The 24,301-nt window shown below is 45.3% G+C and overlaps 1 protein-coding gene across 10 annotated transcripts in view; it reads right to left on the bottom strand.

Moving 5' to 3' along the window:
- Positions 1 to 5,024: 5,024 nt before the first annotated feature.
- Positions 5,025 to 24,301, bottom strand: part of rgs3a (regulator of G protein signaling 3a) — a 128,522-nt gene continuing 109,245 nt past the window's right edge. For 7 of the 10 annotated variants that reach the window (XM_035608300.2, XM_035608304.2, XM_035608303.2 and 4 more), the window contains 5 exons: positions 20,555 to 20,625; positions 9,642 to 9,743; positions 8,476 to 8,537; positions 7,367 to 7,533; positions 5,025 to 7,233 (listed from right to left, as the gene is read on the bottom strand). In XM_035608300.2, coding sequence (XP_035464193.1) covers positions 7,033 to 7,233; positions 7,367 to 7,533; positions 8,476 to 8,537; positions 9,642 to 9,743; positions 20,555 to 20,625 — 603 coding nt within the window. In that variant the 3' untranslated portion in view covers positions 5,025 to 7,032. Of the gene's footprint in view, positions 7,234 to 7,366; positions 7,534 to 8,475; positions 8,538 to 9,641; positions 9,744 to 10,072; positions 10,463 to 15,200; positions 15,374 to 20,554; positions 20,626 to 24,301 lie in introns of those variants that run through there. The other 3 variants (XM_035608308.2, XM_035608309.2, XM_035608310.2) reach the window with 3 other exon arrangements.

Raw genomic sequence — 24,301 nt, 5'->3', positions numbered from 1 at the left:
GTGAAGTGCATTATTTAAGCTTAGCGTTGCCGCACTTACAGAATTCATCATTTAAAGGGTTTTGTTGTGGAAAACCCCACCCGCCTTTTTCTCCTCTCGCACCCATTCTTCACTTTGATGGAACAAGTTGATGTCAGAACAGGTCGATGAGACAGAAGATTCGATTTGAATACTGCAAAGATTTCAACATGGCCTAATATAGCAAGTCATGGACCAAGCAGCCACAGGACAGACGAGCATACGAGCATCAAAAGATGCAAAAAGAAACTGAGTAGAAACCTTGCCCATTAGAATTCAACCGAACATGAGATTGACGCAAGCAACAATAGACAGACCATTTTGAAACAACAGGGGGAAATAACATTTAGACAAAGAACCCCCCCCCCCCAGGCTAATGCAGCTCCTGGTCTCGTCCAATGACTGGGCGTCTGCGTTCCAGTCGGCTCCACCCTCTGTCACATCTTTTGGCCGAAACCAAGCAGGACGACTGACGCAGCAGACGCGGTAACTCCAAGACAAAGACAAATAATGAACCCACAAATCAATGCAAACCAAATGCGCGCGCCTCATTTAGAATACAGCGTAGTGTCCAACAATAAACAAGACTCTATTGGAAAATTGATTGGCTTTGTTTGTTAATCTAAGCGGCAGCTGGTAGTGGGTTACACCGCTGACTTTGGGAAAGGAAGGTCGGGGTTCGATTCCAGGTCATCTCAGTGTGGGCCCTTAGGCCCCTTAATGCCCCCCGCCGCGATGTAAGTCGCTTTGGACAAAAGATGACTGAAGCGACTTGGAAAGAAACTATAGAAACCTGAGATAATGATGTGAGAGTGTGTGAAAACCTTAAACTTATCGGGGATCTGAATTTTGTTTGGTGAGACTTTGAGTGAATTTGACTTTTTATTTTTTTATTTTAACTGCGTGTCTGTGGATACAGCCTTCACATAGCGTTAAAAAAGAAAATCTGTCTGGATTGTGATATAAACAGATAACATTTACACAACAAATGACGAGATCCTCGTTCACCATCGTCTCCATCTGAAGTGCGTTTGAGCCTCATGAAATGAAATGAAACGTGGGGGAAGTAGGAAAACCCGTCACACGTCAGATGGTTTAAAGTGGGCGCAGGAACGGTGGCCAGACAAAACAACTCCTACCTCATGATTCATGTCTCTTTTCCTTTTCTTCTTATTGACTTTGCAGAAGGTGACTTTCTATTTACACTTCAGCCTCTACATGTGTTGATGAGAAGCTGTTTCATTACGGAGGGAGCACATCTGGAGTGGTTTCACCTCTGCAGCCGTGGGAAATGTCCTCGACCTTCAGAAACTGTTGAAGCGTCCACGCGGTGCCTTAAAATAAGCAATGAATCAATGAAGTGTCATTGGTTTATGGGTTTATCGCGGTCCTGGAGAATAAACAGAGTTCGAATATAACAGATGGTTTGATGGTTCAGATGGTATTTGCTGAGGCGTCCAACAGAAAGAGCAGTTGCGTACAGGAGCAGTTGCATTGTACTGCACATGCTCTCCTGCACAGTCAAGGTCAGGGCACGTCACCGGCGCATTCAAATGTTTTTAAAGTGGTGTACGTGACGATATTTAGAGCCTTCTATCGTTTTAAAGACATTTTACAGAAGAACACAGGTTCATGCTGCCCCCCCCCCCCCCCCCCCCATAGTTTCCAGTCTTTATGTTAAGCTATGCTCAAATTGGCGTGGGTTCATATTTAAGAACAAATACGTCACTGGGATCCATCTTCTCACTTCTCGGTGTGTGTGTGTGTGTGTGTGTGTGTGTGATTTGGAGGTTCACACCTGCTTCCAATTATACTGTGTGCCTGAATCATTAAAAAAAGAATTTGGTCATTTTTCAAGAATGACCGAAACCGCTTTGCTTATATTCAGGACGCGGATGGACAGACAGATGTTCACTCCACTCACTTACATATACTGTATTTGGTACAGAAATGCCTCAACTGAGACCTCAGATATGAGAAATGCGACTCTCTTCTGTATTAGTAATAATAAAACATTCATCTGGTTTGTTGCAGTGATTGAACTTAACGCAAATGTTGTGTGTTGATTTGTGAATTTCAGAGTTGCTGGTTGCCACCTGTGTTACCTTTGGACAGAGCCGGAGCTGGCTCCTCGTTGGATCGTCTGAATCTCAGCCAGTGATCGCATTAGTGTGTTTTCTATCAAACTGTTCCTATAAAGCTCTCCATCTCCAGTATCTTTGCAAAAGAAAAAAAAAACGACAACATCTGCAATTGTTGTATAAAACAAATCTATTTCCATGAAGGCCATCTATATATAAAGCTGACCTGTTCTGATTTGAGCACTGGGATGAGACAGGCTATTAAATTCTGCTTCCTTCCTCTGTCTGTTGCTGTTTTTACAGTCCCTGTCTACCAGCAGCAGTGACGACATCCGCTCGAGTTACCGAGCTACGGGCTGGCGATGGAAGAGCGCACGGGGGACGGTCGCTGCACACGAGCCAGGTGGTGAGTCACGTATAACAAAAAAAAAAAGCTCCACGACGAAGGTAAGCCCAGCGCAGTCAGGGGGCCCCTGGGTTCCTTCAATCAACATCTGTGCTATAGGACCATTAGGCAACGTGCACCTGTGAACCGACAGACGGTCCGGACGGGGGGGCGTGATGTTGCATTTGTTAACCTGCCAAGAGTGGAAAGGACAGGCTGATGGGAGAATTAAGGATTAATCGAGGATTAAGGCCCCTCGAACTGCTGCGCAAATAAGAGAAGAACAACATGAGGGACTGGAGGGGAAGTCCCGCCGAATTCAGCATGGCCGCATGTTAAGGGTCCTCTGAGTTCATGGTGCCAGAAGCGGACATCAGTTATCACGTGACACATGACCCTTCCTTGTTGGAGTGAAGAAGGTGAAGGATCGTATTGTTCTGACCTCTCCTGTTTAAAGAGAATCCTCCACACTGTAGAGGCGCGACGCACTACTTCTGTGCCCCTAGTGGTTTCAGGTGGTATTATTGTTTGGTCACTGTCGCGAAGACGCGGGTACTATTCCCGAGGAAGTTTTCCATAATACTTTGGAGAGTGCGAAGGAGAGGAAAGAAGAATTTTCTCAGAAGCTCCTGCTTTGTTTGCTGGCTCCTAGCAGCTACCTGGCTACTGTCGGAAGCAGAAAACGGACGGAAAAAAAAATCCCAATTTGAACAAATGACCTCGCGTAAAATGTCCAGTAGCATTAATCCATGCCAACACATAAACGTAAATATGACATGATCTTGTTTGCCTGCTGAGTCTTGTCTGGTATCAATCATATCATCCAACTCTGGGAAAGAAAGACAATGATGTGTATTTCCTAAAATTGTCAAACTATTCCTTTAAGAATTAAATCTTTCTTTTCGTTAGAACTGAATGATGGCAGGGCTGCAGAACTGACAAACCGATACATAAAAACGTAAGAATGCGAGATAAGGAGCCACGGGGGAGAAACATTGACAGCCATATCTGGAACAGCAGGAGACGAGTGATCCGAGCGGGAAATGTGAGCCGGCTCGTTTCGGGGCTCACGCCACGGCCGAATTTGAAAAACGGCGACAGAAACTGTGATACGGTTCTACGCAGATGACGGGGAGGAAGGGAACCTGAACAAAAGGATTCGGTGAAGGAATATCCAGCACAAGAGCGGAACCTCCATTGTGTGGCATTCGAGATTGGCGTGGAAAAACATACACGCGTTGGGGTTCTGAGGACAAAGACGCCGGCGACAGGGAGCGAGACGGAGAGGAAGCAGGCCAAGGGAGAGGGGACGGAACTGTTGCTGACAATTCCCTTTTGGAAAAAAAAGAGACTGTGACTATCAAAACAGATGGCAGCTGGTAAAGAAGATTAGACGCTGCTACTACCGTCTCTCCAGGACCACTTCAGACTGATCCACCCCCGCAAACACACACACACACACACACACACACACACACACACACACACACACTGCAACTGTTTCCTTTGATCCCAGCCCAGCTACCCGGCCAACACTCGACCCCGTGTCCCATTCACTTGCTCCTCTCTTCAGAAAAACCCAGGCAGCTGGGACCAGGACGAGTTTTAATGGTCTGCATCCCCCGTCTCATGTACCGCTCCACTCCATCGCCGACAGTTTTGAACTGCTCACAAAGCGTTGGTGGAATCGATTCAAACGATTCATGTTTATTTTTCTTGATTTTTAGAACAAAGTTGTTGGTTTTTTCTTTGGGGAGTTCTGGCCATCATTTCTGTTAAGTCAAGATAATAACATGCGACAGGGCCAGGAACACAAGCGCTCAGTTGATGACACGTGTTCTACACACACCCAAGAGTTGAGTCAAATGATCTGAATCAGTTTATCTGAGGGGAAGAGTAAAATGTTGGTGATAATTCCTCTTTAAAGAGGAAAACTGGGCACATTTCAGAGTTGAACTGGGAATGAGTGATTTGCGACGCTTGTTAGGATCCGTTATGCGTCCGTGTTTCTTGGCCTGTCAGACTGTTGTCGCCATGTGGCCAGTTCTCAGCAATCGCCTTGAAGGTCGCTAATGAGACCCGCATTGTAGTGAACCAGAACTTCCTCACAGTGGACGGTTGTCAATGTATGTTCGAGTTACTCAAAGGAATGGTTTGACGTTCAACATCTGGGGAAAAAGTTTGCTTCCTTGGCAATAGTTAGATGAAATGCCTGCAGACTAATCATGAAGCGTCAGAGCCAACCGCTAAAGCGAGGCAAAGGGTGTGTGTTTTTAAAAACACAAAACGCCTATCGTCACCTCCATGGCTCATTTATTAACATAGCTTGCTTTGTCATATTTCAAAATTCTTGCCTGGGCAAAGTCCAGGAGTCTTGTCACCACATTGAAACCTGGTGTGGCTCATACCCCCCCCCCCGCCCCCAAAGAGTTGAACTACTCCTTTAGGCAACTTCATGTCTGCTACTTCTTGTCAGAGCACAAGAGCCACGTGTTAATCAGATACATATTACGAGAAAAGAATTCAGAGACAAACGCGTCTTACGTCATCCGTCGGTTGGTTTATTTTTCATAAGCAATGACACCAAATGTACTCTACTGTTTTTTCACTTGTTATCATAGGAGATGCATTTTGAATTGTAAACAGTGAAAATGATAAAAATGCATTTCAGAAAACTCCTTACAAGCAGTGTATGACCAGGGGAAAGGAGCAGACTGTGCCTGCTCATGCTCACCTATTTTTCTTTTTCTTCTTTTAAACAATACATGTCATCTTATAGTTTTACGTCTCTCATATTTACATAGATACAGCTGGGCCCCACGTTCACCACCAGCCGAGACCTATCAGCTTTTCTTTTTTGTTTGTTTTTAATGTGTTATCACATAGTTTTCTTAAAGAATTATATTTACAACCACAACGTCCCCGGCTGCCTGCTGCCGGGTTGTTAACACACAATTAGAATCACTTGCTTAAAATTCATTAAACTACTTATGGTTCTTGAAAGTTTACGTTGTAAGTCAACCTTATACAGTAAGCTCTAAATTTGTTTTAGTTTTTTTTTCCTTAACAAATAAAGTTAATACCGAGCTCAAGCTGTTCGTCTTCCCCATAAAAAGTCAAAAGTATCCAAATAAATGAACAAACCCAAAATAATAATAAAATACAAAATAAAAAATAAACAATATTGCACTTAACGTTCAGGGCAGCATTGGACCTGTTTGGTGGTTAAAGAGGAAAAGTGAGAGCTTTGAGCTGAGTGCTTTGGAGGAGGTGAGGGTGTCTGTAGCATCCAGCGAGTTAATCTAAATAAATAGGCAAACCTTTGTACAACATGAAGCAGTTTTTTTCTTTTCTTCCTCAGACTATGACACAAGCAGCCTCTCGTGTATTGCTCAGTGGAACTAGGGAGTGCACGTCGGAAACCTTAAACGTGGAAACGAAAACGGCGAGTGTGTGTGTAGAAAAACAGCTGAGAGGAGAAACCAAGCCGGAACCTGTCGTAGCAATGTCCTGAGAGCGCTTCCTCGATTAGTCCACAATGAGCTACGGTGCGAAAGGAAATCTTGTTTGGCTGCACCGCACATTGTTCCTTTTTCTTCTTGGGGTTCTTTTTCCGTTCCTTGTGGTAAAACAGTCTTTGGAGACAGGAAGCAAGTCGTCGTTTTTCTTCTTTCCATCTCTGGCTCTGAATGTGATCTTTGCATGTCTTTTTCAATGTGAGACGGACACACATCTGCGTTTCCTCGCAGCTCCGGTCCATCCGTTATTTAGACAGTCGCGTTCTTTGCCCGTTGCTGTCTCCGCCTTTGTCGCCGGCCGTCACAGTATCTTTCCACAGTCTTAGGAGGAACTGAATATAAGTCGAGAGCGGTTTTGTAGATGTTTTTAACAGAGATGGCTGTGAAACAATGTTAGTTTTCATTCAGAAATCACCTTGTTTTTGTTAGTTTTTTTCTCCCTCCATCACATATTTTGGAGGCGGATGAAAGGAAAAAAAACATGAGGAAAAGGGACTTTGTGTCGTACCGACAGCTTTAGAAGTGGCTTCACAAGGGACATGGTGGAGGAGAGGAGGAAACATCGGAAAGAGAGTGACATAACAGTACCCGACTGTCTTTATGTCTGCAGGGTTGTTTTTTTTGGAGTTACCCCTCCTTTTCTCCAGTACAACTTGACAAAAAAAACGCAAACAAATGTCATTTCTTGACATACAGGAGACAAAAAAAGCAACAGTGGGATTCTGTATCTTTTTCTTTACGTCAACATCCATTCATCAGTCCATCCATTCATTCATCCACCTGGTAACTGTGTAAACTACATTCCTTTGCAGTGCCATAGCTTTGCTGCGTCATGTCACACCGCAAAAAAATTGAAATAAAATAAAAGTGGACAGGATGACACGCAAAAAAAGAAAAAAGGCAAACAAAGAACCTCATCATCCCACCCACCCACCCACTGTGTGTTTTTCAAGTCTGCCCCGTTTCTCTCTCATCGTCTTCACCACCGCTCTCTCTCATCTTTTCCGCCCCCCCCCGCCCCGCCGGTCTCTTATGAGGAAGATGAAGTCGAAGTGGAGCTGGGCTTTTTTTGGTTGATTAAGTCCGAGTAGAGTTCTGAGCGGAGGAAGCGGGGATATGAGTCCTTCTCCATCAGCCCGTATATCCGCCTCTGCGCGAGGTCAAAGCAGGAGCGCGTCACATTCTGCAGGTTGTCCTTAGTGTGATCTCTGGTGTACGAATCCAGATTCACCTGCAGAGGAAAGGGGGCAAAAAATAAAAAAACAAGTGAGATGAGTGTGAGATCAAACTTTTAAGAAAGAACACGTGGGAAAATGCATTTTCTTTCTTCGGAGGACGCAATGAGATATGGTCCCCGCACTCACCTCTTTACAAGACTGGATAGCGATGTATTCTGCAAAGACCTTCTTGGCTTTTGAGGCCATCTTGGACTGGGACTTGATCTTCTTGTATTCCTCACATGCAAGCCAGAATTCCAGATTCTCCTCGCTGAACTCCGTGCGCAGGAAAGCTCTGAACGCTGCCAGGCCATCTGAGAAGGAGAGCAGAGAGGAGGAGAATAAATAAGAGAGGAGTTGACTGGAGTGCCATGGCAACCTCACAGCTGAAGCTCTCCTTGGAGTTTCAGCGCCTAAAATAGCTCCGATGGCCTTTCCGAGTCATGCGGTCGGAATAAAGTGAGACATAAAATTCCCTCTCGACACCGCACATTTGAGTTTTTGACATCCTTTGAGTGACATCACGCCGCTGACCCAATCCTTCCTTTCAATTCGGCATGACATGAATGCGTGTCCCCACGCGCATGTTGTGAATGAACAAAGATGTGACTGTTTCGGTGTAAAGAGGGAGGGGAGGCTACTTCTGGAACTTAGGGCCTTTTTAAAGTTTCGGCCCAGTTAATGATTTGAGGAAGAAGGCATGCGGGAGAAAGAAAGGCAGGAAGCCGTGTCCACCCACTGTTCCTGTCTGCACCTTTCCGTTCCCATGAATCACCCACGCTGATAAGCTGAGCCAACGCGAGCGGTCATCCCTTACCTCATTCTGGTAAGCAGGGGGTGAGGTAAGAGGTGGACGGAGAGGAAATTAGAAAAAAGGGGGAGAATAACAGGGTGAGCGGATCCCGGATGAGGAACAGATGTAGCGCCTGGCTTTTCAACAGCTCTGTCTTGCAGTGGGACAGAACTGCGCAGGATGAATTGTGGGAAACAAAAAATAGCAGCACACTTGCCCGTTGTGCCTGTGCCCCCCCCCCCCCTTCCTCTCTCTGCAACACATGGACTCCATACATCCTTCTCTCAGCACATGCATGTTTCCTGTGATCATCACCCTCCCCCCACCAGCACAAGCATGCACTGTAAGCCTGTACTGCGTTGCACTAAGCCATGTGGCAAACGTGTCTAAGACAAAAGGCAGTTCATTACCATGTATGCAAAGTGAAAAGGGGGGGGGGGGAGAGATTTAAAAAGTAACTTACATTTGTGTCCCAGCAGCTTGTCAAGTGAGTCCCCCCATTTCAGTGCTTCCTCCGGGGTGGGCCTGCAGATAAAAGCAGAGCGGTTCTTTAACAAGCCCATCTCAGCCAGGTTTCTCATTGTGTGACCCATCCGCAGAACTTTGTCAAAGCTGGGTAGATGAGTGGAATCCCGGAGGTGGACGATTCCTCCACACTGGTTCTCCTTCCACTCTACTCTGTGTCTGCTCGTGCTCTGTCCCTCACGTTCGCTTCAGCACCGAGAGCCATGAGTCTATCTGCCTCTCTGCGGTGGGGGAAGGCTTTTTATATTCCCACTGTAGGCAACTTGGCAGGCGGGAGGGGAGGGGCGTCAGCCGGCCAATAGGGATGTGTGCTGGGGTTTATAGCCCCCCCCCCCAGTGTATGTCTGCCCCCTGCTGCCTCTCATCCCCTAAAAAGCAATGTATCTTCACACTGCTCCCCTTCCACTCACCGCAATCCACATCTGAGGCCTGGTTTGACACACACAGTCATCCAGTGACATCAATTCTCACAAATCAACAAAAGTTGGTATTTGGTCTTACACTTTAACATCTCGTTTCCGTTACTGTCGTACATTAGTTGAAACTACTAAAAAAAGTAGATACCACTGCAATTCCTAGCTCTCAGATTCTTGAACTGCTCTTCTAACATTAGGGACACAACATGAGGGAAATTGTAATCTAAAAATCTATGATATTGATATTTACATTTACATTCTTCTGCGGACATTTAATGTGGTTTTGAGGACCGTTTTCAATAAACTAAATAAAAATAAGTAAGGAAAGTTTGCTCATCTTTTACACTTTGTCAGCTCCCTATTACATCCCTTGCAATAACATGGAAACACAAAACAATTTTGTACATGTGAAATTTTACATTCACGTATTTGTATTTGCTAAATAGCCCGATTTTTTAAAAAATTAAACAATTTCCAAACTATCCACTTCCGCCCTCTGACATGCCATCCGTACTTACGCATCTTCCTGTTCGTTTTCTTCTTAACACACATCACAAGCACACTCCCATTTCTCTTGCTGCCCACATGTCTGCCTTCCAGCACCAGGTCATCACCAGTTGTGGTGAGACCCGGAGAGCCGGTGTCACACCCACCCACCAGCACATGCTGTCAGGAAGTGGCCACTTACTTGACTGACTTCATAGTCTTGTCTAGCTTGCTGGCTGGGTTACTTCCTGGGGATTCATTCCTCCTCCGCAGGAAAGCAAGTCGATTCTTCATGTCTTTGGCCCTGAATGAATGAAAGGAAGGAAGAGAAGAGAAAAGAAAAAGGGAAGATGGAAAGAGGGGGGGAAGAGTGAAAGAAAGGTTTATGAGTACAGGCGGAGGGGTGTAGGGGGGATGGAGGCAGGACAAGGAGAAAGTAGAATCAGGGATGACAGGAAGGGTAAAGTAGATGGAGACAAAAAGAGGAAAAAAGTGTTGAGTCTTCAAGTCCAAAGTCCAAGACTGAAACAATCCAAAGCATGGGAATCACCGACTCAACGCTTCAGCACTGTAAATCCAAATCCATAAGAAATCAAACCCACAAAAAGATGAAAATAATTCAGTGTTGTGTACATTTTAGTCTTCAGCCAGGTACGTTGGTAGTAAAAGGGAAGAGGATTTTTTTTGTGTGTCCCCCAAAAGCCTGATATCAAGCTCCTTCTGCCCGCTCTGTGTCACTGGCTCTCCAGTCAATCCGATAACTCCGACCGTCGCTCCTGGAGATGTGTCCCTGGCAGGTTCCTTGGCAGGGACTGAGCGAATGTGGCAGAGAACGAGGAGAGAGACTCAATGCACACTCCTCTGTTTCATCACGCCATTCTCCGTGTGCCTAGAGGGGTTGCTGAGAGGGAGCTGACCCAGGGCCGAGGCAACAGGGCACGGTGACCTCCTCGCTTGCTCCTCTGCCGTTTCGTTCCAGCATCCCAAATTCTCCTGACCGCTCAACCTCACCTGTTTCACCTCACTACAACCATCACACACACACAGACCTCCTGCTGCACATGCGCCCCCCCCCCCCCCCCCCCCCCACATGGGCTCCGACAGGATACTGCGCATTCCCATAATCCCACGGTACCTGTCCTGGCTTTTCCCGACCCGGAGCACGTGCTGCCTCACTGGGATATGACCTCACTCAACACCCATTTCCTGAGTCCCTGCTTTTGATTTCCACTGTGGATTGACTGGCCTGCTAATAATGCAGCACGCCGGTGTGCGCTGGCCGGCCCTAATCACTGCAAGATGTCCCACTGGCAGCCCACCGCCCCCCCCAGGAGAGCATGTACACCCCGAATTAAAAGAGGAAAAAAACAGTTTCCAGTTATAGACGCTTATCATTAAAACACGGAGAGGCGGTGGGTCTGGGGGAGGGCGAGCACACAACTGATTAGCACACTGACAGATTAGCAGTAACACTGTACATGAAGACAGTCGGATGGGGATGAAGAGAAGAACGCCCACAGAAACATTTCAGAGCAACACCTGTACCAACTCGTGTCCACTTCACTGGTGCTCTTGATGCCAGTCACAGGTGTTGGGAAACTCCCAGTCTGCAACCAGACTGTGTGTATTAAGGGAAGAGTGGGAGAGGTGTAAATGTGACGTGGTCACACACACGCACACACACACACACACACACACACACACACGGTGAGCGGCTGCCGAACTGAACAGAGAGCACAGTCAGCTGTAGAGGTAGACGTGGGTTTTTTCCCCAAACGGTTGCAGCAGAGGAGAAGTAGAAACATGCCCCTACTGCACACGGTGCCACATGACTGCGTGAGCTGTTGGAAACAGCAGCTCAATAGCTGCTTTCAAATCCGGATGAGTGTGTGACTTTGTGGGGTGGATTGATTTGGGGCGTGTTTGGGTTCGAAGCGCCGAGCTGGTGCAGATTACTTTGGACATGACTCAGAGAAACGCGAGAGGCCTTTATGGGAAACAAGCAGGAACATTTCAGGAAGATTCCGGTGGGGGGTAGAGAGCGCCCACTCACTCACCCACTCACTCACTCACTCACCCACTCACCCACCCACTCACTCACCCACTCACCCACTCACTCACCGTGGATCTTCCCCAGATTTTGGGACGCATGTAGGAAAGCAGCTCTAGAAAATAGCTTCATGTGAAGCCGAGAGAAGTTTTTTCTTCTCCCAGGCGAGGTAGCGGAGGAGAAAAATGGATTGGAGACATTTGAGAACCAAAATATTCCCAATGTCATAATGACTTCCGAGGAATACACAACAGTCTACACAGTATCTCTGGCGGAGAGATAACTTATCCACTGACTGAAACAGGAACAGAGTTTAGGTTCGCGGTTTCATGGGAACAACAATGTGGCCTGATGCAGTGTCCCTGAGCATAGCTCACACTTGCAGTCCTGAACGACAAAGGAACCCAAATAAAAAAAGAAAAGCTTTCTTGCTTTTAAATGAACTCATAACACCAGAGTTGGATTTATTGGATTGCTCTATTTTTAGGCTGCGCTCGAGGCAATTAGGTGTCGAGCGGTGCGTGTGTCGGCTATAAGAGGGTGCGTCTGTCTCGCCTTCGCATGTGAGGAGGAAAAAATAACTTGCATTTTTATAAGGGCTGGAGAATATTTTTGTGGGCCTGACAAAGGACACTATAACATTTATTCTGGTTTTATACAAGCTGAGCCCCGGTGGGGAGTGATGTGGCGGTGATGTCATAACAGCAGACACTTTAAGGGAAATGTACGCCTCCATCCTGCCACCGTGTGGGTGTCGACGGACACTGCAAACACAAACAGCAGCGCAGGTTATTCTCTCACTCCAACTGGAGCTCACACATCCCAAGATTATTTTTTCCTGCTTATCTTCAGAAAAAAGCTCTGACAACATCACATCACTCCCACGTTTACGCTGCAACCAACACTCACCCCTGTGACACTGCTTTCTGAGGACTGCGCGTTGTGAGGGTTGTTTGTCGTACGGCAGCAGACGTGAGGGTTTTTCCCTGCGCGGGAACTCAACGGACGCGGCCATAAATGAGACGGCAAACCACGACTTGACGGAGGGAACACGTGATGCCCCTCCCTCGACGTGGGCAAGGACACGCTCCCCTCTCTTTCCTTCCAAGCGTGTCATGCAGAGGACTACACAGTCATGTCTGTGTCCTCCAGGCGCAGGGGTTTTGCAAAACCAGCCACCTGACTACAACTAATCTTCCAGACAAAAGGAAAAGATTACTACTATGCCGAGTAAAAACCTTAATGGGCGAAACTCCCACAATCCCTTGACTCCGACTTTAAGCTCGAGGGGAAGGGCCGACACATGCGCCAGGCCACAGAGAGGAAGCACTGATACAGGCCAACCATGTTTGACACAGAAACAGGTCGAAAAAGCACGGGTACACATATTTCTGTATGAGTTGTGTTTGATAGCAGATGGAAAGTATTCTTGGGCTCGAGTCTATTTTTAGAGACGCGACACTTTGCAGTGATGAGGTGCTGTTGTCACTGCTCTTTGCACCTCTGCTCTTTATGTGCTAATGGCACCTCTCGCAGTCTCACTTGACTTCCTCTATATTTAAAGTTGCTTCTTTCCCCCCTCAGCTGTTAACAGCTCCGCAGCACTGTAATGCCATTAGCTATGCATCACACTTCATTAGAATTTATTCCATACAGTAAAAAACCCTCTTCTTGACATAATCTGCTAAAAGTCTGACACATGCTCTGCAGAAGATTATCAAATCAACGTGTATGCTCCACAGCCCCATGAGCAAACTACATACAGGCACAGCGCGTCCACAATTTCAGCACATGGTGTGTCGCCTATGCACACAACTGAGTGTCTGCTTGTCTGTGTGTGTACGAGAGGGAGCTCTTCATGTGCTCGAGTGAAGGAGCGAGAGGTCTTTTGTCTCCGCAATTATCCGCAGGTTTCCGTTCTCTTTATTCCCTCTTTGCTTGGCTCACATTAGACGCGCTAATAGCACCCTGCTGGATATTCCTGGTGTTCGGAAAAGTAGGCCGCACTCCCAGGGAAAGGCTCAGCTAGCACATGAGGTGGGTGGGGGTGGGGTTGGGGGGGGGGAAGCTGCAGACAAGACATGCTGCAGATGACAGTGAAGCACTCAAACACCAGACAAATCCACTGCCCCCCTTTTGGATGTGTGCGTGTCTCTTCATCATGTCTTATTTTAAATTTGATAAATCATTGCAGGCAAAGCCCTCGTTCACAATGATGTCGAGAAAAGATCAGCCAAAACAAGCAGTTACAGAAGTTAAAGAAGGTTGAGAGATTATGGATGTAAAATGACCAAGATTTCCCAACAAATAGGATTATTTAGTACTTTGTTGTTATTTCCATGTGGACGGTGCAAATAATCCAAGCTCAGTATGAACTTAATGGACATGGAGTTATATATATATATATATATATGTATATATATGCTGCTTCATCATATGTGAAAGGTAAACTGCAAAACGACCCAATAGTCTAGCAGGAATAGTGTAATGTGGCCCAGTCGATCAAACTAACCAGGAAGTAACACTCTATATGAAGGCTGCTCTCCACTGAGGGTCTTATGAATAAACAAATATATATGGCAGTCATGTACTGACATTTCTCAGAGAGAGAGAGAGGACAGCATAACCTTTCATACAGGCCGCAATGCCGAGTGTCATCCCACTTTATCGGTTCGAGTCTTCGTCTCCTCCATTGGAGGAGTTCACCCTTTGTAAAGCCTGAGCTTTCAAATCTGGGCTTCAGCGTCGAGTGCAGAGGAGGAATTGAAGTACAGATGGTGAGGGGGGCAAAACATTGAAGCACCTTCTTATTCCCTCTGTCACTTTCTATTTACAGAAGGCTGTTGGCCTGTGAAGTCAACACAACACACACACACACACACACACACACACACACACACACAGTGTAAGCATGTGAGCCTTGTTTGTGCATCTGTGCCTGTGCGAGTGCAACGGTACAAGGGTTGTGTCAGTGTGTCTCTCACACTTAAAATAACGTTAGCACTGTAAGGGCTACGGGAACAAATTGCGAGTGTTCCTTCTCCACCGACAAAACAGTCCAGAGGTGTGATGTATCCACGAAACGCAACACAATTAGAGAGCGAGAGGCGTGCCTTCCCTGCACATCTATAAATGAAGAGAGAGTCGCTTTTAATATTCCTAGAAGGACAATGAAAAGGGGAATTGTCCTCAATTTTGGCCATAAATATAACGCCGTCACATTCACAGTCTCCCTCAATCAAGGCCCAAAAAAAAAGGGAGGTCTATTTCTGAGCAAACTCACCTTCTTAGCCACAAAAAAACCACATGAGCAATCCTATTCCTGAAATCCAGGCTGCCTATAATAAGAAAAAGGGGCAGCCTCAAGTTGGAAATTAACGCTTCTTCCTCTAAAATAGTTAGAGCGCTTCAGCCTCACGGGGGTTTTCTTTTCCCTCACTGAGACTGTCAAATGAGATCCACGTCGAGGTCAGATAGCTTCCTACCAGCTCCGGAGCAACTACTGCTGTGGGACAGCAAGCAGCCCCCACTCCCTTCTGATGTTTCTAATTCTTGCTACTGAAAATTAAAGCACAATGAACCCATACACACACACACACACACACACACACACACACACACACACACACACACACACACACACACACACACACACACACACACACACACACACACACACACACACACAGACGTCCGCTTCCTTGCTCTTACCTCTCCAGGTACTTCTCTGAGAAATCAACCATAGTGTGAAACATGGGTGCCAGCCTGTGCGCAGGTTCGGTTGGCATGTAAGAAAATTTGACAGCATGTAAGCGTGTGTCAAGCGTCCCGGTGCTCAAGGCCCAAGGGTTTGTTTAAAAATCACATTCCTCTAACCCCTGAGAGGCTCCGGTGGAGCGTTATATAGTGCCGGGGGTCTGGCGAAGGCGGACCCTGGGCTCGCCCAATCAACACGCAGTTTGGATGGACAGATTCCTTCCACTGGGACACAGACAGTTTTTTTTGTTTCATGGGTATGAAAGTTGAGATGACATTTGTCTTCTTATCAACAAAAAACATGGCTTGATGAAGATTGACTTGACCTAATCTGTTTATCTGTCTCAAGACTCAATTAAATATCATATTCTTTTGTGGTTACTCTGCACTAGATTCTTGTTTTCTTTATTCAACAGATATTACAACAAGCTTAGTTCCTGGCTGTCTTCGGTTTGTCCAACTCCTCCTGTGTCGGAATCCCATCACATATCCCAAATAAGGTACACAACATGATAAACCTCAAAAATCTTTTTCAATACGGCTCATGTTCTTTCAAATATAATGTCTTTGGGACCTTATGGGGATGTGGCATAATAAGACAGGCCGCTCCTCATCTCTGCTCGAGGCAGGCGGCTGAGGGTTTTATTAGACAATGCTGACATCAGTCTGACTCACCGGACGTAGACTGGGGGTTTGAGCCTGCCATTGTCCAGGTGTCTCACACAATTTCACCGCCGCTTACGCTTGTGCTTCAGAATCCACTTTGCGGCAGGAAACAACCAACAAGCTCCGAGCTAGCAACCTACAAGCTGGAAGGTTTCGATGAAGATTTTGGATCGAGTTCACTGCAGGAAAGTAGCCATTTTAATGATGCTTTCACCAAACCAAGTTCCTCCCGAGACTAGCAGAACTATTAAGGGTGTGGAGATATATCTGGCTATACTACAGGTATAACACGATTCAATTCATGACCCGACTGTCAGTATAGTCAAGACGCGGATGCAAATTTTTGACCAGAGGAACGAGTGTGAAATACCACAAAGCTGGAAAAAAGTGCAATGCTTTAGCAGTGGGAAACTCAAGCCCCGTTTTACCTGATCGTGTACAATACATGTGTCCATCACTGTGTTGGCGTTATCAACCGCTGAAATCTGATGCTCGACAACAAATCAAAGCTCTTGAAGAGATCTGTCCCTGATCCAAGAACATTCATGAGTTTGTCAGATAGCCAGGAAGTCGCAGTCATTTAAATCAGCATGATGTGTCCACATCCTGATGTCCAGTTGTTGTTCCTAAGACTTTATTTCAGACTTTTATTTAGGGAGACTTTGATTGAGAAGTTCTAGATGTCGATAAATTACGTGGATGACCTGGACTCTTTACAGACATAACATCTTTAAGTGGTTCACATAATCTTAACACCTGTCTGACTCCATTAATCATATTAACCGTGGCCATCTTTCATTGCACAAATAAAGGGCATCAGAGGCACCTTGGTAGCAAAGCACCCTAAGATATATTATTCATTTGCCTGGGAACTGCTGATCGGTCTTCCAATCTTATCAGTATGTAGGACAAAATCATGTTTATTGTGCTTGTAAAATACATTAAAGATGAAAAAAGGGCTCTGCAGATATTACTCGTTAGTTAGTTGATCGGTTTATTGCTTTATTGCTACATGGGGTGAAAAAGGGAGTGGAGTCGTGCAGGGATTCATTGCTTGAGGAAGCAAGAACACCTGGACTGAGTAGAAACAAAAGGTGGTGATGGAGACAGGGGGGCAGAGGGGGGAGGCAGAGATAACGGGGACAATCCCAGGAAAAAACAGCTGTGCTGGCGAAATGTGCAAAAGGGGGAGACGAGGAAAAGGAAGACACAGAGAGCAAAGCCAGAAGAATTAAAGGAGGAAGGAAAGAATGCTAAGGAAGTGGAGGAGCAGAGTGTGTCTTTGTGAATGATGCATGAGTGGGGATGAAACAATGACTTCACCAAGTGCTTTGTGTCAGTGAAGACGGGGCGTTTCAAAGAGGACAGATGTAATGTGCTTCCGCGTGTAAGTACCTATTCACCGCTTTGTGCAAAAGTGCAATTCATTCTCCTCTCGCACCGTGGCTATTGAGATGTGTTTGACTGAATCCTGATGACTATTGATGATAATTCAATCACTGATGTTGATCATGATAATTAAGACAAGAAGAATAAAGGCTCTTTATAATAGGACTGCTCCTAATTAACAGAGTGAAACCATCCCCAAGAAAAGCGAGAGACAAAAACACAGAATAGTTTAGGACCATTACTTCCGCCCCCAGACTGGACCAAATGAATGTCCCATGTCTACCACAACAAACAAACATCTCCGTCCATCAAAAGATTTCAAAAAATTCACTCCTTGTCATGCAAAACCCACGAGGAAAGTAATTTTAGTTGTACGTCCATGTTTTACTAACTGCCCGTTGTTGTTTTTATGTTGTCGCTTGTTTTCAAGGACTCTGTGTCTGTCATCATGTTACTTGTTACATCTCGTTTTACGTTTTTACGATTGTCTGTCTTCACGTTGTTGCTCGTTCATTGGTGAGACGAAGACAAAATGTCAACTTTGATGGACAATAAAGTTCTACTCTATTCTAAGTGTTTATCTATATCGACTTTACTCAACAAAATGGTAATAACACACAGCACACAATGTACAACGTGGTGGGACATTTCAAGAAGACGAAAACAAATATAATGCCACTACTGTAAACCCTGCTCCAAAAATAACAAGGTCAAAGGTCAGGATACCTTCTTTAAATTTAAATGGCAACATCTGAGCAGGATTCCACCATACAGAGGCACGTCTGCTTAGTATATTTTGCTCTGTCTGTATGTTATAGATCAGCCTCTAACATCTGGGGGACGTAATTTAATTTCCTTCATGCTTAGCTACATAGCCTAGCCAGAGATTTCAATCTATAGCAGCGACATATTGCATTTGTATTCCTCTGATACACAGAAAGATATTGTGTTTGTTCGTGTGACTTCATATGAAGGAGTAGATTATTTGCCCCTGGTATAGGTTTGCAGTGTGAAAAATAATGAACAATAGGTAAAAAAAAACAAATAGGTAAAACAAATATAATAAACAAAATAATAACAACACTAATAACAACGGGCTAATGGAGGATATGATGGAAAAATACAGAGTGAGCATGTAGTTTCTGCCTAAGAGAGGTTGGTGGTTTATCCTTTTTAAAATTTACTATTGATGACAGAGGCGGGTTGCTTCAATGACGGGAGCTCATTTTATCTACGGGAGACAAAAGGTTTTCTTCCATTCAGCCTTCATCACTGTCACAACAGATAATGTAAATAGGAAAATACATAGATGAACCCTTTCAAGGTAACTGGCCCTGCACCTGGCAAAGCTTTTCAGACGGTCAGACAGCAACCATTCCCCGTCGAGCACCAGGAATAATAGACACTGGTCGACTATGATGAAATGTCTACTAGACTTAATAATTAATGACATAAAATCTTAAATACATACATGAAATATAAAGGACAGAAGGACTTGAACAGAATCCAAAACACAAAACATGTTTAGATCAAGCTCCTGTGCCCTATCTCACATCAAAATTGTTTGAGAAGCAGAAGAAAATCGGTGACTTTCATTGAATAACTTCATAAGCAGAAACTATTCCAATGGTTATTTCTGTTCAAACTTGCAGGCTTTAATGATTCGTAGTTTCTCTATTATTTTGAAGAATCCTTTACATGACAAAGAGACGTATGTGTTATACTTGATCATTCACGTTTGTTTACCTACTGCTAGTGAGCAAATCACCGTTAATCGTGAACTATGTCAAAAGAAAGCTGTCAAGCTGAGTTGAAATGAACATGTTAAAGAGAATCCAATGATTATTTCTTCTTGACATATAATGAATCAACTCAGTAAATCCTGTTGGACGTTACTATGATGTGTTACTAAAATGTGATTGAACAATTTATCTCAATTCATTTTGATCACAGGAGGCAGCTGGTACAACTTAGTGGGTTACACCGCTGACTTTGGTACAGAAGGTCGGGGGTTTGATTCCAGGTCATGTCAATGTGGGCCCTTAGGGCAAGGCCCCTAATGCCACATGGCTCGATGGTTGTAAGTCGCTTTGGACAAAAGCGTCGGCAAAATGAATGTAAAGTAATCACAAGATAATTTGATCACAAATCCATCACTGATTTGGACACTTGCCCTGCCACCTATGCATAAAAACTCATCTTATATTAAATCATATCAACTGGGACCGAAGCCGTTTGCAGCAGCTGACAACAAGGCAATATACTTGGAACGCTGTGGAATCTTAATCACTTAATCGGCAGGTTAACTAAACAACATTAAACGCTGCTTGTGCTGAAGAATGAGCAGCCATAGGGCCCAGGGACCGTGCCACCGCGAGGGGGTTTGATTGTCCTCGCGGTGTGAAATGTGCTTTCATCTTGATGAACGGGAGCGTGATTGAAGTTCATTCAACAGCTGATGAATCACTGAGCCGTCGACGCACACAAACACACCCTCTCAACACACACACACACACACACACACAACTTACTTCTCACACCACTGAGAATGTGAGCGAGACCCATATGGCACCACACTCCTCAGCAGCACACACATCATTTGCCACTTCATTGAGTCGATTATGAACGACGTAAAATGATTAGCTCTGACTCTTGCTGCTAAAGACATACATCTGCGTTGCACAGAGAATCACACCGCCCCCAAAGTACTTGCATCAATGTTTGCATCAAGGGCAAAACAATAGTCAGAAACTTATCAATCACCCTATATCGATCTTGATTGAATTAAACAAAATCCGAGGTTTTGATTTAAGCCAGCATGTGTGGATGTGTCCTAACATCTTCCATCTGCAAATCCAATCACACCCCTGCCAGCACACTGGTCTGAATCATTCCTGATGTCTCAATTAACCCCCCAGTGGGCTGCGGTGAAAGAAGTCATTATCATTCACCATTAGTTTGGACACAGGTAATGACACCCGTTTGGCAATGATGTTAAAAGCAGGGTGTCAAAACTGAACTCCTTTCACTGGATGCACATGTTAATTAAAACAGCATGAAAATAAAAGGCTGATGACTGGACACTGAACACAGAAGTGGTAAAATGCTATTGCAGTGATCATTTTAATAACATATAACATGAACTACGAACCACGAGTCAAAGCGTTGACATGCCAGTCCTTGTTCGCGGCTTTCAAAATGAGACGAGGACAAAAGTGAAAATGACCACGGGTAAAAAGAGAGAAAGTACTTACAGGTTCTTGGATCTCTTCTTCTTTGAACCTTTGGTGCCGACCTCGCAGCTACAGGGGGATCCGGAGCTCAGCTGAGGGGAGAGGAAGGAGAGCACACACTGCATCATCCAACCTCCACACAGAGAGAAGGGCCTTGTGGCCGGCTTCAGCTGGCTCCGACGGGCAATGACAACCGAGCCGGCTGGTAAGCTAGTAAGCCCCTGGTGTTGCTCCGGACTGAGACTGCCGGTCGCCCAAATGGTTATTCCATAGCAGCCGTCCACAGTGAAGCCCTCTGAGGTGTGTGTCTGTATATCTCGCTGAATAAAAAGTGAGTGTGTGTGTGCAGAAGCCTGCGTTTGTATACAGTGTGTGTCTGGGTGCAACAGAGTGACGGGAAATCTTTGAGAGTGAGAGGTAGAGAGAGAGAGAGTGTGTGAAAGACCGCGGCTGTTGTTTCTGTCGGCCTCCAACTGTGCCCCAGGTTTGAAGTGTTGTGCCTGGACCCCCGGTTTCACATTACACGTTCTGCCAACCCTCCCTTTCGATTGGTCAAGAGAAAAAGGGAAGTAGCTTCAGGGTGGAGAAGGGGTCAGTCTCCACTAATCTGATGGCCTGAAGCTGCCCCATTGTAAGTGTGTGTGTGTGTGTGTGTGTGTGTGTGTGTGTGAGGCTCTGAATAATGAGCCATTGTATTACAGGAACCCACTGTTGAACCTGAGCTGGATACTGGCCACAGCTGCTAACACATGGAGGGGAGGGGGGTCGTGTCTTTGTGAGACCACAATTTGAGTTTCAGCCTTCGGAGAGAGGACATTTTTTGGCAAATTAAGCTCACTTACTTACTCACAATTCACTTACTCAAGTAGTTGTTTTGAGCCTTGTGATAGTGAAACGACTACCCGAATAAAGGTGCAAAGTTTGTGGTTCCTATTTTTGTGTACAAGCGTTAATGACGAGTCTCATCGGAAAACATTTCCATCCATCAATATTGAGCGACCCAATATGTACCAGCTGCCCGACAGTGATATGCCATATATTGCTTTTGTGTTGTCATTGATCCCGGTCAATAAATCGCACATACCAAGCTATTTAAGTGACTGACAGGAGGAAGTCACAACCATTAGATGACACTGCTTTAGAGACACTGACTCTTTCACCGCTGTCGGTCTCGGCTGTGAAATCGCCTCATCCTCACTTTATCAGAATTCAGAATGAAACGAATAAACAAATGTTGATGAAATGAAACCCAGAGGCATATTTTAATATTTTATAGTTAGCATTAGCAAGATTATATCATAAAAATTGGATATTTAACCTGGTCATGTCCCTTAATATTTTAAGATCATCGCGTGTGTTCCAGCCTTCACACAATCAGCCTGCCAGTCGTCCCTCTGGTGGCAGCGAATGGAACCTGATTTCAAAGTTGCCTTTCATTCATCAACTTTTTGACATGGTAGTATTTAAAATATATATATTAGTTCCCTTCAGGCTTTCCTGTCAGCAGCACTGGAACACATGTCTGGGTTGTGAATTAAACCTTGTTCAACACTGTGTGTTGGTGCTCCTTGACCTGGGTGCAGCTTTCTGATATTGTTGACTGTCCTGTTGTGTCCTTATTGGGAAAAATGAATAGTTCGACCTATTTGGGTCATAATAGGATAACAGATAATTTTAAAAAATGACCCCCACTGTCTGTGAGAGTTTTCTCCCGGAGCATCACTCCACAACTACTTCTTTTCTTAACTCCACCCTCCCACTAAATAGAAAACATGCAGCGACACACTCAACAATTTCTGACTGATGTCACAAATGACTGTGAAAGGTGAATGAGTGTGTGTTCTGTCTAAAAATAAGCACAGGCTAAGAAATATTTGAGAGAAGACCACGAGTAATATGGATTGGACGTCCCTGCAGAGGCATTTGTGTTGTTCATTTCACTCTTCAGAGTGGATCTGTATGCCCGCCAAAATAAGACATTTGATAGATGATAGCTCCTCCAGCTCTTGGGAGTACATGTAAAGAAATCGCTGCTTGGAAAAACAGCTACAAACACGGGCCATGTTCGGATGCATGAGCGGAGATCAAGTTGTCGAGGTACATCAGAGACATCAGAAACTTCATAATCTAATCACTAATCTCTGAGGGCCTGCGAACGGGGGCGGTCCCAGTCTCAGTGGAGCCATCAACCAGGTTTTCCCTTGAAAACACACACGCGCACACACACACACACACACACACACACACACACACACACACACAAAAACACACACACACACACACACACACACACACGGAAATGTTTCCTTCCAGTAGCTACAACTGGAATTGTTCTTAGAAATGTACTGTTCAAATTCACCAAACACACATCTACTATGGTAATAAGAGCTTTTTGTAAATACATTATATTTATTTCATAGGGTGTCTCAGATCGTTCTTCATTTTCCACTTTCATGGCTTACATGGCCTGAACCCCCCCCCCCCCCCCCCCCCCCCCCCACGACCCCCACTGCCTGGACATGGCCAGTGGAGCATAGTAGTCTGAATGTTTTCTAAAAATAACTCAAGTGTGTGAGTATGTGTGTGTGTGTATTTCTGTACGTGTGCATGCTTTTGGGTATAGACAGCTCACATGCTTCACTGAATACAGTAAGAAAAACACAGAATTTGCCAAAGCCCACATGGCGATACAGCCCCCCCTGGCCTGTGGCGCGGGGTGCAGGCTGTTGGCGGTTGCAGGAGGGCTGTGAAGATACACAGATTAAGGTGTGTGTGTGTGTGTGTGTGTGTGTGTGTGTGTGTGTGTGTGTGTGTGTGTGTGTGTGTGTGTGTGTGTGTGTGGTCTAGGTATTACACATGATGTGGGCATGTCTTCCTTATGGGGGGGGGGGGGGAGTCCCCATATTCTAAATAATATATTTTGAGGGTGAAAGGTAATTTTAAGATTTACAATTTGGCAAGTAGTATAGCCATGAGCTGCTTTCAGACATGCACCAATCATGAATACAGCAGGAGATTCTCAAAGATTCACTGCGAGCGAGTGAGCGCTCTACCCAGGAGCCAGCCCCTCGCTTGAATGTTATGGAAAAGTTCCTACTGTTGTGAACGGCCTGACCCGAACAATCCACTGTTGTGTTCTTCAAATCTTAACGGCAAACGCCGGATAGTGTCCGGTGTGTGTGTGTTAGTGTGTTTGGAGATGAGGGTCAGATTACCATTGGCCTGTTATCTCTTCATCGGACGGGGCAAAAATGTCCGTCTCTTTGTTTCAACAAACTGTACATTCTTCAGTTGTACTTTGCACTAACAAACACATTGTAGGGAACAATATTCTAAACACAGCTTAGAGACATTCTTGACCCAGCCAGCCCTGATTCCAAATCCTCCAACAGCGCTAAAACCCTCAGAGGTGAAGAAATGAATCTTTGTCTTTGTGTATTTAAACTTCTCACCAGTTCAACCCCTGCTGCTTGTCTTCATCAGAACTCCCTCGGGCTGCTTCCTTCCTTTTTTTCTCTTTTATTTGAAAACAAGCCGAATAGCTTGATTCGGAACAATGTCATGTGGACTCAGAAAATCCAACTCCATCTTGTGCCGCCTTAGATTGGTGCTACCTGTTAGGCCCCCGTTTCCTGTCATTGTGTGGTTCTGACCGTGTGTGTGTGTGTGTGTGTGTGTGTGTGTGTGTGTGTGTGTGTGTGTGCGTTCTGTTTTCAGACATGAACTCCACAGAATTGGGTCCCGACATTCTCCGGAGTTTGCCGTTCA

This window comes from Scophthalmus maximus, chromosome 20, assembly GCF_022379125.1.
Source record: "Scophthalmus maximus strain ysfricsl-2021 chromosome 20, ASM2237912v1, whole genome shotgun sequence".
NCBI classification, from domain to species: domain Eukaryota; kingdom Metazoa; phylum Chordata; class Actinopteri; order Pleuronectiformes; family Scophthalmidae; genus Scophthalmus; species Scophthalmus maximus.
The sequence above is the reverse complement of the archived record's forward strand: the minus strand, read 5'-3'. Positions and strand labels throughout refer to the sequence as shown.